The sequence below is a fragment of the Nelumbo lutea genome, chromosome 1 (assembly GCF_056320005.1).
Source record: "Nelumbo lutea isolate HS-2025 chromosome 1, American lotus-T2T, whole genome shotgun sequence".
In the NCBI taxonomy this organism is placed as follows: domain Eukaryota; kingdom Viridiplantae; phylum Streptophyta; class Magnoliopsida; order Proteales; family Nelumbonaceae; genus Nelumbo; species Nelumbo lutea.
This window is the reverse complement of record NC_142684.1, coordinates 2,296,946-2,312,197: the sequence shown is the minus strand read 5'-3', so window position 1 is coordinate 2,312,197 and position 15,252 is coordinate 2,296,946. Positions and strand designations below refer to the sequence as shown.

The 15,252-nt window shown below is 36.5% G+C and overlaps 1 protein-coding gene across 4 annotated transcripts in view; it reads right to left on the bottom strand.

Annotated features, from left to right (window-relative positions):
• The window catches only part of ZFN1 (zinc finger protein 1), a 69,244-nt gene extending 65,856 nt beyond the window's left edge, over nucleotides 1-3,388 (bottom strand). For 2 of the 4 annotated variants that reach the window (XM_088964581.1, XM_088964582.1), the window contains exons 1-3: nucleotides 3,005-3,388; nucleotides 743-907; nucleotides 184-341 (exon numbers count right to left, since the gene is read on the bottom strand). In XM_088964581.1, coding sequence (XP_088820707.1) covers nucleotides 184-341; nucleotides 743-770 — 186 coding nt within the window. In that variant the 5' untranslated portion in view covers nucleotides 771-907; nucleotides 3,005-3,388. The remainder of the gene's footprint in view (nucleotides 1-183; nucleotides 342-742; nucleotides 908-3,004) is intronic. The other 2 variants (XM_088964580.1, XM_088964579.1) reach the window with 2 other exon arrangements.
• Nucleotides 3,389-15,252: the final 11,864 nt, after the last annotated feature.

Sequence of the window (15,252 nt, the reverse complement as noted above, 5' to 3'; positions counted from 1 at the left end):
CCATTTACACCATTTATCAAAAGCAAAAAAAGCACATAACTGAGTACCTAGCTGTGCAAGTACACTGTGATCAGAAACAATCTTAATTGATACTGTACAATGACCGTGTTACCAATACATTCTTAAGTTTACGTGATTAATAAAATCACACTCCAAAACATTGACTAAAATGATTGTATTTACCAACTTCCTATTAGGAGGATGATTAAAACGGCATGTCATTCCAAATCTGCATAGGCCAGTCCTAACGTAATAAGCACAGTCTAGCTCTCCAGGGCGCTCAGGGTATGGTCCAGATTCCATAGTTTCACTTGGTCTCAAGTTCATCTGCCACAATGTATCTGTTATAACAGTAATAAGTAAGTTTCTCATAAGTAGAAGAAACATCAATAACCATGCATGTAAAGATTGTCACATGCACTTGTAAGGAGATAAAACAATGATAATATAAGGAAAACCGCATTTTAATGTATACAGTTCCAAGACTTTGAATTCCTTCTGTTGTCATTCCTTTTTCTTTCATTTTAGGCTAGTAACTCAGGCTTGAAAACAATATAAGAAAAAAAATGTATAGCATTATTCTATCAGGACATAGGTGCATGTATCACAACTTTCCACTACTAAGAGCTACAATCGCCTAAAATGCAAGGAAAAGTACCTTGAAAAAATGCATTCAGTGATAACAGTCAAGTACACGTCATTAGAAAATATTAGTTTAATAAGTATAAGAGAATGGATGTACTTATTGCCACGGCATTGGCGCATCGCATCAAAGTGCTGCAACTCCTCAGCACTCAGCTTCAAAAACTTGCAATGTTCGCCAAGTCTGTGAGCTATTGAATCTCCACAGAGGGATTCGCCAAAATCCAATCTAGCAACACTAGTCAAATCTTTGAGGTATCGAATCCTGCAAGGATTCACCGGGATCAAGTGTCGTGATTCTCATGTCTAGACAAAATAATACTTTGTGTGCGAATGATATTGTAGCTCAGATCATGCCACAAGGTGGGACCATGTAAGAGACAAGGAAAATCATGTAGATTGGCACCAAGTCCCCTCCAGACAAGCGTCTTCACCCAAGGTGACCTAGGATCTGCAACTCTGACTAATAACCCCTTTAGAACACTCTAGAATATTGAGGGGCTATGCATATATGCATGGCCAGATTTTCCTATAAATAAGGGATTTGGTCCCCTTGAGGGGGACCTTCCAGAGACATTCTCTTACTTCACCTGATTCCCTACAATCCTTTCGACTGATATATCTTCTTTGGCATCTGAACCCAACTTTCAAGACCTACAGACTAACCTTATCCAATCCTCTTACAATAAGTAAAAATATGGGAAGAGACAGATCTAAAAAATAAAATGTGTCAAATAAACCTGTATAGATTATAAGACTACCATAAGATAATATGATAAAAAAAAAAATGATTGCATTAATTACAACATATACAACACTAAAAAATTGTAGACTTTGCAAGGAAGTGAAGAAATCCCTATTACATTGGTAATTTCGAGTGTCTAACCCAATCGTGCCTATGTTACGTTTCCTAATGAGTATAGCAGAAAATCCAAGATGAAAGAAAACGGAGACAAGAGAACTAAATTGGAACTCAACATAAAAGAATGAGGAAAAAAACAAGAGCCTTGGTAGTTAGAACAATGTATAAGGGATGATAGATCTTTTGCTACTTCTATGAACCTCTTGTTTGGCTGGGTACAAACATCAGCTAAATTACTGGTAGATTGATGGTTCAAAGTACCAATACCCTCGATATGCAGAATTTGTGTACTAAGAGTATCATTTGATTAAAACTATTTTTTGTCTAACAAATTGACAAGGGAACTTGACACATCATCTATTTTCATGTAAAAATATTAAAATCATCAAACTATTTGCATTTTGCATATCAATGAGCCAAAGATATGGGGTGTATTGTATCGATGCTTTGAACCTTGTGTAAATTCACTACCTAGGGGAGTGGCTACTACACAGGTCTCCTAAAGGGGGCCTGGCCCTCCAAGTTTAGGGTCAGTTTGTGTTTAGAATGGTACTTCATAATGTTTTGAGATAGTAGTAGGCTGGGGCTAGTTCTCATCTTTTCTTTCAGATTCTATACTTTTTATCTTTGTACGTATGTTCTGTCATTATTCACCTTCGAGAAAATTTTTTTAATCATCTACCAATCAAAAAAGCAAGTAAAAAATAAAAAAGAAATAAATAGTCTTAGAAAATGGATGCAATGTCTAATGCATCTAGAAATGAATTATTTTGCAAATCCATTGCATGCAGAAAAAGAGAACCTCATTTCTTTCCAATGCCCATGAATAAATTCAATTAAAAATGAACCTTTTTTTTTTGTAAAAACAAAAGTACTTGATGTAAACAGTATGGAAATCAATCAGACTGTATGTACAATACGAAAGTGGAATTCCCAAGTCAGATTGAAGACTTCTTACGCAGGAAACAGGAGTTCCACCGCAATGCAACAAATAAGACCCTCTGTGGTGAAATTCGTAGTAAAGTGATGATAATACAGAGAAAAAGAATTCAGAATAAAATCCAACAGAAAACAAAAGGTTAAAACAAGCCCAATGTTAGATGAAGTTGATAAACTCGAGTCCACCCAGAGAGGAATCCCATCACACCATGAAGTGTATTCATAATTACCTCCAATTGGCTTCAATTTCACATAATGAAAAAGAGAAAAACACCAAGTTTACCTCGACCACAAGATTAAAGATAAAGTCGCGCCTTTAGAGACAAATTTCACAGAAGATTTCGAAGCAACCAAACCAAATTCAGTGTAGGCAACACAGAAATCATCTAAGAACTGAATCACGTTTCTCCATCCAAACTCTCCAAAACAAACTAAAAGTAAATCAATCAATCAATAAAGCTAACCCTCGCTACAATGCAAAACAAACCCTAACAAAAATCCGACGATCACATGCAGTGACAATAGAAAACTCGTAGCTACAAAAGAGATAGAAACCCTTACCTTCATCCAAAGAAGGGGAGAGAGAAGATTCTTCAGTCACGGCCGCCCTGGACATCTGAATTCCGGTATCATAAGCCATCGGACAACAACCATCACCAAAGCCTAACGAGCATTCCCGCCAAAACCACCATTATTAAGCTACTTCTCATCGAAAAACCTCGGATTTCCGGCGTCGGCGTCGATACAAGCATATACGGTAACAAAAGCAAAGAAGAGAGAGTGGCAGAGAGAGAGAGAGAGAGAGGGAGAGGACAGGCGTTCTCTCCTCTCCACAAAATCGAGGAGAGGAATAAAAACCAGCCATCCACCAGACAGCCAGTCATTTGTTGCTTTTTTCACCCGCGTTGGTGTGAAATCCCAGAACCCAGAAACCAGAAACCGGATGCCGCTTTTCTCTTTTTTTTTATATTTATTTCCTCATAATTTTTTTTCGAAAATGCTAGCCGTACAAGTTGTCAAATCCATCTCAATACACGGATTTAACTAAACCAAGATTCAGTGACTTCACATCGGCGCCCCACAATGCCTCCAACACATCTAAACCGTGTATTAGAAACATCTCCCAATAAAAAGTACGGAAGATGTTCTCCATACACGCTGAACTGTGAATGTGGGGCGCGCTCTATCGGGCGCTGATATGATCTCAGATTGAGTTTTCGATCATTGATGATGTGGCGTTTAAAGCCTATCCACGTCAATAAACACGTGGCATGTCTAAACGACATAGGCGTCGGTTTCTTGAGGAACGTGGAGGATCAAGAGTAGGAATCAGATGAGCGGTTCAAATCTGTGATGAAAGGAATCAAATCCTGGAAGAGAAGCACCGGATAATTTTCGTGGTTTATTGTTTTTTAAATATTATTTGTGGCAATTTGCAGCTTTTTAAAAATAAATAAAATATGTCTATGGTGACACATGAAACACATTAGTGGGGTGTTCGGAGTTCGGACCCGGTGGACTATTTAACGGGCCAAAACCACGCGCGCCCGGTACCTTTTTTGGTCTTTGGGAGAGAAGGAACAGACACAAGGATGCCACGTGGATTTCTATATGCTGTCTCAAAATTCGTAATTTCCTTCTGAGCTGCAAACGGATTGGATGGAATATAGATTTAAATTTCATTGTTTATATTTGAATTCGAATCCCATCATAATGATTTTAAATTTTATAAATAAATTAGGCTAAAAATGATCAAAATATTAAGAGAAAATCTATAAATGGATCGAATCGGGAGTTCAGATCTGCGCCCCACATGGGGGGTGCCCCACAACGTCCCACGTCACATTTCCGCCATGTATTATGAACATCTTCCGATGATATTGCTAGAATTGATGATATCATCATTGGGAAATGTTTCCAATACACGACAAGATGTGCTGTGGGACATTGTGGGGAGGCCCCCTTGTGGGTTTAGATGTGAACTCTGAATCTGGCTAATCATATACTATTGTATTCCTTCTCCAATCCTTCCATTTCCCTTTCTTAGGTTAAATTCCTGTCTATCCGTTACCTTTTTATGCAATTAAGGGGATGTTTAGAACTGTGGTCGTTTATCAAAAAACGGTGCCACATCAGATCCACATAGGCATTTCAACAAATGTCTATGTATCTCATTGTTTGGTTCAGCCGATTATTAAAAAATTAGGCATGTCTCAAAAAGTGGATCCCACTGATGCATGAAACGCCATTTTATGCATCAGTGAACAATTCCCCCCCAACGGTTGATTGATGTGTATCCTATGTGGTGCATACTTGTCAGCACAAACATGAAAAATTGTGATGAAAATCATCTTATCAAATTGCATAATGTTATTCACTACTTACGTGATAGAAACGTTTTTTTTTTGTGAAAAACAGATCTTGAAAACATGGATATTTTTTCTTGAAAATCAGTCTCAAAAAGCACCCACGCTTCCAAACACTTAACCATGCATAATATATGGTATTTAGATTTAAATTTTATGACTTGCATGAAACTTAAGCCAAATATTTAATATTTTGATTTTTTATGCTTCATATGTATAAGCGCCGATAGGATAAGAATAGTCTATGGGTTATGAACGTTGGGATTGAATGTTGAAGATGATATGTCAAGAGAATAGTTGATGCAAGTGATAAATTTGAGTTCTACTAAGGCAATTCTTTGACAAGGGGCTTGATCGATAGTTTGAAATGGTTGGACAGTTTATTTCTTTCATAACCCTTCGTGTGGCCCTAATGTAATCCAGCAATCTAACAAGCTACCACGTTTATTCATTCTTATACTAATAATTGGAATTTCAATAGATTGCAACGAGTTCTACCTTTGGCCACTACTTCTCAAGCACAACTATCTATGTACCTTTGGTGCACCCTCAAATGGATGACATGTTGATATGGTGTAAAACTCCTTAAGGTCATCTATCAGGCTGTGTTCGTAAATACAAAGTTCATCCAGTTGAGCTGAAGTGGCCCTCTCACCTATGCTGGAACACTTTCGCTCAGGATGTGATAAAGGGCTCTAATACAGGCCAGGTCTTGGGGTATTAACCTATTGGGTGAAGAAGTAAAACGGTTGTTGAACCACATAGGGGCGCCAAGTCCCTCTCCGGACACCACCTCTACTTCTACCTTGGCCTTGTCGGTTTCTCTAACTTCGACCTCTCGAAGGACATCGACCATCTCCATTGCGGTACCCTTGTCCTTAGCCCCATGGGCATCAATCTCGCGGACCACGAATGCGGTGGCCTTGGGGTGAAACCCCGGCTCAGACTCGTTACCCGACGTACAAGAGTCAAACGAAGAAGAGGAATAACAAAAATATGAGAAGGAAAATGAAGACATCTTATCGAAGAGTAACACCACAGAACACATGAAACACCAGCTTATGACCAACACCTACCAAAGTGAAATGGCTCACCACCTCCCTTCATATAGAGGTAGCCAACGGTTCAGATCAATCCAGATCAATGGCGTGGGACTTCTATCGCACTTTGCATGCACGTACACCACGGGAAGATGAAACAACATGTCTGCCAACCTGTAACAGAAACAACATGACCATCGAACCGCCCGACCCACCCATCAAGTCGATCTCACTCCAAACAACCAGCTCAAGGACAGTAAAGTTCCTCAACCAATGACCTTAGACTCTTCCACCCATCCACAATCAAGCACTACACTCATCACTTCAAAACTAGGAGAGTGATTGTCAAGCTGGCCTAAGGGTGCCACATGGCAGACCCTATGGCCACCCTCATCGGGCCACGTTAGTATCATCCGCGTAACACGAGAGCACGACCAAGAAAGATTGTCCCACATGGACAAGGAATAGTTCCATTAGAATCGATGGAATTGATGACCAATTAAGTTGGTGGTCATGAAAATATTGAATTTACTATTGTAAATCTAAAGAATTACTTACGTTCATATCTGATGGGGAAATGGAAAAAAGGGAGAGGCATTTGGTGTTTTACAATACTTTCAAGATAAGTAGTCACAAGCCCCATATTTTATTTATGTAATGACCAAACTATGTTAATTACAAATTTGTTTTGGGCAAATGCAAGGTTTAAAGAATTAAAAATGCAAGGTGTATCGAAAAGACAATTTTAAGATACATATTGAAATACACTTTGAGTACGCATGGATACAAATGAAAAATTAAAATATGTATGGATGCACCGGAAAATAAAAACAAAATCCCCATAAAAATATATTAACAACAATAAACCAACTTTTATATAATTATAACTAATTTATTTAAACATAAAACCCCTACTTTAATGGTTTATATAAGGTATCAGGACATAATTGGTAACCATTTAAAAATAATGGAAGAACTAAAATGTTTGTGTATATATACTAATATTATATATATACCTTAACTTTTAGTAAATAAATATAATTTATATTAATATTTATTAGCATATAAATTTTAATATTTACTGATAACCTAAGAAAAGAAAGATTACTTAAGAATCAAAATACATATTAATAAAACAAGTAATTAAGGTATGGTATAATGGTGGACTAATGGTTGTTGCAAATGAATGACTAAGGCTCAAAACTTTCTACCTTCAATTTATGAGCTGATGCAACTTGTAATTAAATAAATAGCCCTATATATGCTAATGCATGAAACCAAATATTATATTTCTAATTAACCGATATTAATTATTCTAAGAAAAAAAACAAATAAATAAGAAATGGAACTCACCAAGTGAATATTGAAGAATCAAGACTAAATGACTAATCACCAATTTATGTTAAGGTTGTAAGGGCCAATCAATTTAATGGCCTACATGAAAAATAATATATATGCATCTAAGGTCAATATTAATTGGGAAAGAAAATGACTAACTACTAAACAAAAAAATATATATCGACCAACTCAACATCACATGCTAAGTTTTGTCAAGCATATAAAAAAGAACCACTAAATCCAAAAAAAGTTCAGATAGAAATGCTGAATTCCATGGTCATTGCATACAAAAGAACCACCAACTATAACATTTACTTTTTCTTGCACAATTTCTCTTAGCATAACTTTTGCAAACAAGATATGCTGTTTTAATTTATTCTCAAATTAGAAACTGAATTCCATGGTCATTGTATATACAAAGTTATGGGCATGATGATTGGGGAAAACAACATGAGATGAAATCATAGTACTGGGTAGTGCAAGAATGGAAACTCTAAAGAAGTGTCTTCGCACATTGGGTTTGGCCATTTAGAGAAACTAGGCCTATATCTTGCTTATATGTTTATCTTCATGTCACCTTCTTTGCACACTGGCTGTGCCATTTTGAAAGTGACCCTATTATATTGGACCTCCATAACTCTGGAGCTTTTAGAATGGCTTATATGGGTCTCTCTTTTCATATGTCAAATTCAGCTTATATGGGTCTCTCTTTTCATATGTCAAATTCAGCTTAGACCACCAAATAAAAATATATTCCCAAACAACTGGACTTCAACTTTTGAAACAAAAGAACCACTAAAATGATCTAGAATTAGAGAAAAGAAGCCAAGGAATCTTGAAAAAAAAAATGGAAATGTTCTTTTTTTTTTTGTTTCATAAAGTGGTGGGTCATTTACCCAAAAAAAATCTCATTAAATAACCAATAGTGAGCTCCCTTATTGACATGTATAAACTACTTTATTTTGTCCTTTATATAGCACACCTTGTCCACCATATATAGTTGTACATTATATTCTCAAAGCCAAATGCAAATGAAATTCAAAATCATTCATGAATTCCATATTCTAACCTCATGAGTCGTTAGAAACACAAGGAGCAAGGAGTTAATGGCAAATTCTGACTGTTAATCTACTTTTAAGTGTTTCAAATGTGCAGGTGAAATGATGATTTTCCCCAAGATGGATTTCACTAAATGAAGTAGTAAATTTACCTGAACAACAACACCCTTTGGTTTCCTAAATGTACCGAAAATTAAACCCAGAATGTTAAAATAGAAGGCAGATTACTCAGACGTAGTATAAAGTGGAATATTGGGGAACCTCTTTAGTCTTTACACGAACATAAATATATATTCAATACACCGTAAGCACTTTAGCAGGCTTGTATGAGAAATTGTTCAGAAAAATCAAATAAATAACCAATTAAGTGAAGAATAAATTTGTTCTTCACTTATTAATAGAGAATTAGAGCTAAATTGAATAGACAAAAGAACGTTAACATGTTTGAAGTCTACATGCTTCAAAAGTTTTTTCATGCTTGATTGCTAGAGCTTCCTTTGCTGAAGAGATTTTATGATGGTGATGAAATCATGAGGCCTAGGCAGTTGATTCAGCGAAACTTCCACTTGTTCATCTTTAATAGCATACTTGGTTTAATTTAGTTTAAGCTCAAAGAAGTTTTCTTAAATAGCTATATACTTAATCACACCATTAGTACTCTCAATGAGTCTGTTATCGTCAATGCATATAGAGTCAACAATCATTTTCACCATTCTAACTTTTACTTTTAAAGTATGTTTAATGGCGACAAGCTAGTTTTAGCATATTCCTCCCTAGGAGATGGGTATTGGGAAACTTCATTTATCATAGGAGCCACCCTTACTGAAAGGTGAACGTGAGAAAGCTGGTCAACTTTCCTATTAACTAGTTTTTCCCCCTCCATTTACTGAAAAGTGAATGGGCCTTTATGATTTGCATTCTTACCTAATGCAGATTTTGTACTTTTGATCTCCTTTGCATTTACAAACAGTTTTTGGCATGCCAAGAAGCTGATGCAAAATTTGCACCCCCTTCCTCCTACCTCTCATATAAATTATAAAGTGGGGACCATATTATCTTGCAACCGACCTTAATCCTAGATAGATAACTTTCCTCTTAACTCCATTCTCTTCCATTTAAAGTGAAGTATTTCATTTCTCACAAACAAATAAGACAAAGTCAAATGTGAGGTAGAAGTAAACTAGAATTTACAATCAACCCTTTTGCACTCATGCATTTACACCAATGTAAATGAAATTTGTACTGTAACCGAACACAGCCTTAATTTAAAATATTCCTAAGAAAAAGTATTTCTCATAACAGCCTTAATTAATGCTGATTCTTGTCCTATCCAATCTCTTAAGCTGGCCCCATCAAATGATGAATCTCAATCCTCTCTATATGATATGTATGTCCAAACAATCTACCTGAAATCCTCTTTACTTTGACTGTCACAGGTCATCTCATCATTCATTCTAGCAAAGTTGGTACATCATTAATTCTTGTATAAGATTGTTGGTGGATTAGTTAAGATTGGAGTCTTCGTTGGAACATTGTTCCTTACCACAAATAATTGACTATATTTACTTTCTATACGATCAGTGTCTTCATAATGTGTTTTGAAGTATAACGCAAGGATGATGTATGCTCTTGGTCAGTATCTTGTTGGCAACAAAATTCTTGATTAAAACTGAAGTAAAATGATTCCTAGAATGATTATAGATTAACGGGATGCTCTAAAGAAAATCAAAATGACGCAATTTGAGCCCGAAACCATCTTTTAGCATCCAATATGAAGTGGGCTCTCAGTCTATGATCCATATTGAATAGGTTAAGGTTTATTTTTACTTGAAGTTTTTGGTTTAATCAATACAAATTGGTGAGAGATATGTGTTGTCACATTATATATGACAGAGAATGATTAAACTTCACCCCTTCAACAAGAAATACCAATTTATTGTTTTTAAAAACAGCTTTTCACATATGCATTTTTAAGGTATACCCATTTCAATTATATCGCTTCAATGCCAATTTATATTGATCAATTCAAAATGTTTTAGACAAAAACAGTTATGCTACCAAACACAACCTAAAATAATGTACCAAACCCAACCCAACATGGTGGACCAGACAAAGGAAGTTTTCCGTTCAACGTGGTCCAATATAAACCTAAAAGCATGGGAGGAAGAGGTATTAAAATTGTTTTATTAAATGTTTTTTTCTGTTTTTTAATACCTTTCTTGACCTGTTGACTAGATCAAGTGCTTGTATTTTATATCTTTTGGACTAACTAAATGTGGTGTCTAATTGCTTCTGTTGAGATAACTTGCTATTCTTACTGTTACATTGGTTAGATTGATTTTAAGTCTAGTTGGCAAGAAAAAGTGATTTAAGACCAATTAACTAAGGAAAGCTAGCAAGCAGCACATCAACCTGATTTCAGCATTTGCTATTCATAAGAAAATACCAAGAAACTTTCTAATGAGTTATTTATAATCTAGCTCCAACTGTCTCCCTTTTATCTTCTCCACTCACAACCTCTATCTCTTTCTCTCCCTCAATGTTTTTAATCAACATGAAGCACCCTCTATAATGTAAATACTCAATGTTTTATCTGGACCATTTATTTGGTGTCATAAGATCTATTGATCTAAATTGTCCAACAAAGTTTCTAGACTCACATGGGCCATTCAAGTGGTGCTCTTAAGTTCAACTACTCACATGGGCTATGCAAGTTTGGTCCATCTACTTGACATATCAATATTGTCAATCCATAACATCTAATTAACCTTGATAGACCATTTCAGTGGGAAGTGATACAATTGGTAGATTGTAAAGCCATGATCAGCAGCTGGATTATTTTTTAGCCCATTTAATATAAGAGAAATCTCTTAAATTATCTTTATGTTTTAAGAAATTGACTTATACACCCCTACTATTTGCAAAATCCCTTGGGCCCTTTTGTTATTTGGGAAACTACTTATCCAACATTTACATTTGTTCTTTTATTTCCCAGGTAAATAAGACAATGACCATTTTAGCCATAAAAAGTTATCATTGAAAGAGGTGATTTTGTCCCCTAAGTGAGAAAGTTACTTATCCATTTGGGAGATGGGTATCATACCCAAGGAAAATGAATTTTTCATGGACCCCACATAGATATGAAAAAAGAACATAGGTATTTCGGTTAATGGGAACTAAAATCCCATTGATCAGCTTTCTCCATCTCAAAATCCGAAAAATGAATGGGCACTTAAAGTTCCAGTAGGTTTTCCAACAATTGATAGAGGCATTAAATATTGAAGGAAAGATTGAAATGTCAAATTTGCCTTTCATTATTCTTTAAACTTTCAAATACATGCCACACCTTAGTCCATCATTTGTTTCTTTTTTTTGTATTGTGCTTTTTCTGCTTTATCTTTCCCCTTATTTGTACCTTCCATGTATTAAAGACTTGGCCTTCTCTTTATGTCTAAGACCGCCAATGTGAATAGTTTGCATCAGAAGATAATCTCCATCACCACTGCCATTGAATTTCTCTTCTACAACACACTTGCACTACCCAGTAACTCTTCTTCATCTATCAAGCTTTCCATCACAAAATTATTGGATAAGAGAATTGTTGCTGTAAGTCGTTGAATTGGGGTGCCCATAAGTGATATTGTGGAAGATGGTTAGATGGGTTCATCTTGTGAAGTCATATGTGGGTTAGTGCAGATAACTCCATGGATAAGGACAATGCATTTGCATCAGGATATGCTCCATAGAATTCAGGAAGCTTTTCTATTTTTTCTTTGTTATAAATTACTATGTGACCAGTTCTTTGTTATAAATCAATCTCTTGCTCTAATTTGCATATATATACTCTCTAGGGCTGCAAATGGATTAGATCGGATTCGGTAAAGGGTAGATATACTCTAATAAAAAATTTGGCTAATCCAAATTTGATAAGAATCTGTTGGATTTTTTAAAAGTATGATTAAATTAGAATATCTTATCAGATATCCGATTTGAATCTGATTCAACTAGAGTTGTCATAAAAATTTGATAATATAATATAAGTAATATATAAAATATATATAGAATATACATATAATACCAAAATAATATAATATATAATATTTCTTAACTAACGAATCCGATTGGGTTGTAGAGGATTGGATCAGAATATATCTGAATTCAATTCGTTCACTAAATGAATAAACTTTTCTAATCCGATCCAATTTGTTAGGATCAAAGGAGGTATCCAAATCCAACTCTTAATGGATTGGATTTGAATTCGAATCAGATCTAATCCTAGTTATGTGCAGCCCTCTCTCTCTCTCTACCTAGATCCAAAAAAAAGCAAAACAAAGTTAGATTAATCCTTTGCCAGGAAAATGCATAATATATAAAGTATGGCCACTTTTGCTTCTACTAGTTGTCAACTTCTAGGTACTCTAAATTTAGTGGGAGTTTTAATTTAGATGATCAACATCAGATGTAGAAACTTGGAGAGTGGAGGTCTGGCAAAAGAGTTGCAAAGGAGGAGTAGCAGTATTTGGGGTGAGCAATAGGAGGACGAGTATGGCCACTTCTGCTAATTTGCTTTCTTTGGTGTTGTGCTAGTGCTAGAAGTGTTCATGGTTTTGTTTTCTCTTAAAAACACCACCTCTTTCTATCTCTTTCTCTGCCTCTTACTCCGCCTCTCCATCTTTCTATCCCTAGCTCAAATTGTATCTTTTGTTGTTTGCTGCTCTATGCATTTCTTGGATTTGTAGAGATTGGGAAAGAGGGAGGGAGAGGGAAGGTCGAAGGTTTCTAGTAGAGGGTTAGAAGTTAAATCTTGTACTTACTAGTGTTCTTACTTTTTTCCTTTTTGGTCATTGTCTTTGTAATGCTTGTATTTGTTTTCATGGCTGCTATGCTTTGGGTGAATGAGATCTCAACTCGGTTTGTCTTCTCTCTTCTTTGGACCAATGACATGTGGATGCCATGTAGTAGCATATGAGGATGCCACATGGTATCTGAAGGTAAGTTAATGATATCTATGTCATGTGGTCACTAAATATATTAATGTGTCTATGCTTCCATATAGCATTTATATATGTTATCCTGTAGTGGGTGTGTATAAGTATCACATGTGTGGTTGGTGCACATATTTTACAAAGTATAAAGTATGTTAGAGGGCCAAAAAGTATGAAGTATCAGAAGTTAACTTCATGCTTTTCATGTTTTTTTGTACTTTTACTTCGTGTTTTTAAAAGTAAAAAACATGACAAACAAACATGTTATGTACTTCTTGTAATTTCATACTTTTAAAAGTATAAAGAGTACTACCAAATAGGTATAATTAGATCACCGATTACTGATTACCTGATAGAAATAAGGCTACAACTTGGGCTGGGTTGGCTCAAACCCAAGCCTAACCCAACCCAAAAAAAGTCAAGTTGGGTTGGCTTGGGTTAGGATTAGGGTTGACCCCATGAGCAACCCGAACCCAACTCTATAATAATAATAATAATAATAATAATAATAATAATAATAATAATAATAATAAACCATACATTGATTTGTTTAAATGCATGATAGTTGTATAGCCCCCACCACATACTGTCATATCTTTCTTTTAAGATAATTACTTCACTTAATTCTAATTGGAAAGACTAAAATCTTAATAACATATTTTATGTTTTTTGAATATTTTATTCTTCATCTCCTCTTTGTTGTTTGCCACCCAGAACTTGCTGCCCATTAAAGATCTATTATAAGCCATAACTCATAAAGTCTATAGTCATTCCAAACATTTTTTTTTTGAATTTTGCACTAAAAAACCAATAAAAACATCAACAAACAATATTTAATAAAACATATGATTAATATATGTAGTGAAAGCTGAGTTAAGATTTGAGATTAAAAAGTTCTACGTGATTTTAAGGGATGGGAAGAAGGTTGGGCCCAAGCCTAGTCCAATCCAAAGTTGATTCCGGGTTGAGTTAAGGTTGAAGGAATTTATTTAGGCTAAGGGTTGGAGTTGGGTAGGTGGGTTGGGTTAGGGTTAGGGTTGGAGGTTTAGAACTTAGGGTTGGCCTCAACCCGACCTGATGGAGGGTGATTTGGCCTGACCTCGTAGCATGGGGACACGTGGGTACAACCTGGCATAAGTTATAGGTCAGCGTGGCAGCCTGGCCATAACTTGGCATACTGAACTCGCCAGAGCCCAGCAATGCAACTCGGCAGACGTGGCAACTCGCTGAGAAGAAACATCTAGCATACTCCAAATTCTCCCTAAGGGAGGAGGACTTCCGAGCTCCTCCCGAGACCTGAGCTCCCCCAGGTGGGCCCCGAACTCTTCCTTCCAAAGAAGGCAACACCCTGATCTGTGGGAAGTATCCCGAAGTGGGGACACTACGAGATAGTCCCATTAACACTCCTACCCATATTTCCCTAAGTCTCGACTTGAGCACTCGCACCTCGACTACCCCGGCACCCCGGTGAAGGGCAGCTCGGTGCAAAGTAGCTCGACAACCTACAAAAAAGATATGCCTAACAATAGTACCTACCGAATCCGGAGGTTGCGCCCACGTCTCTTGTCAAGCGGCGTCGTGCCTACCACTTCTGCTAGATGTGGCATGCCTGACAGGTCCGTACCCTGCAACGGCTGCCCACATCTACCACCTCGACTCTGGAAATAACGGCAGTGGCAGAGTCGGTCACACCTGATTTGAGAGATCTTCAATATAAAAGACCCTGACCCTCGAAGAGAAAGGTATTGAACTTGCGCCATTTGCACTCTCAACTCTTTATTCGCATTCTTCAGCTTTCTTAGAGTTCTAACTTAACCATCGGAGTGTTCTCGTCGGGCGAGCTCCCCGGGAATTCTTCACCTTCTTCATTGTCTCAGGTACCGTCCGTTGCCAGCTAGGAGCCAGGTTTCTGCCAACTAAGAGTGCCTGGATCGCACAACATCATTTGGTGCCGTTTGTGGGAAACGCTGTAAAAGGCCTTCCTCCAACCACAACAACTCTCAAAACTCAGCATCCGTGGCT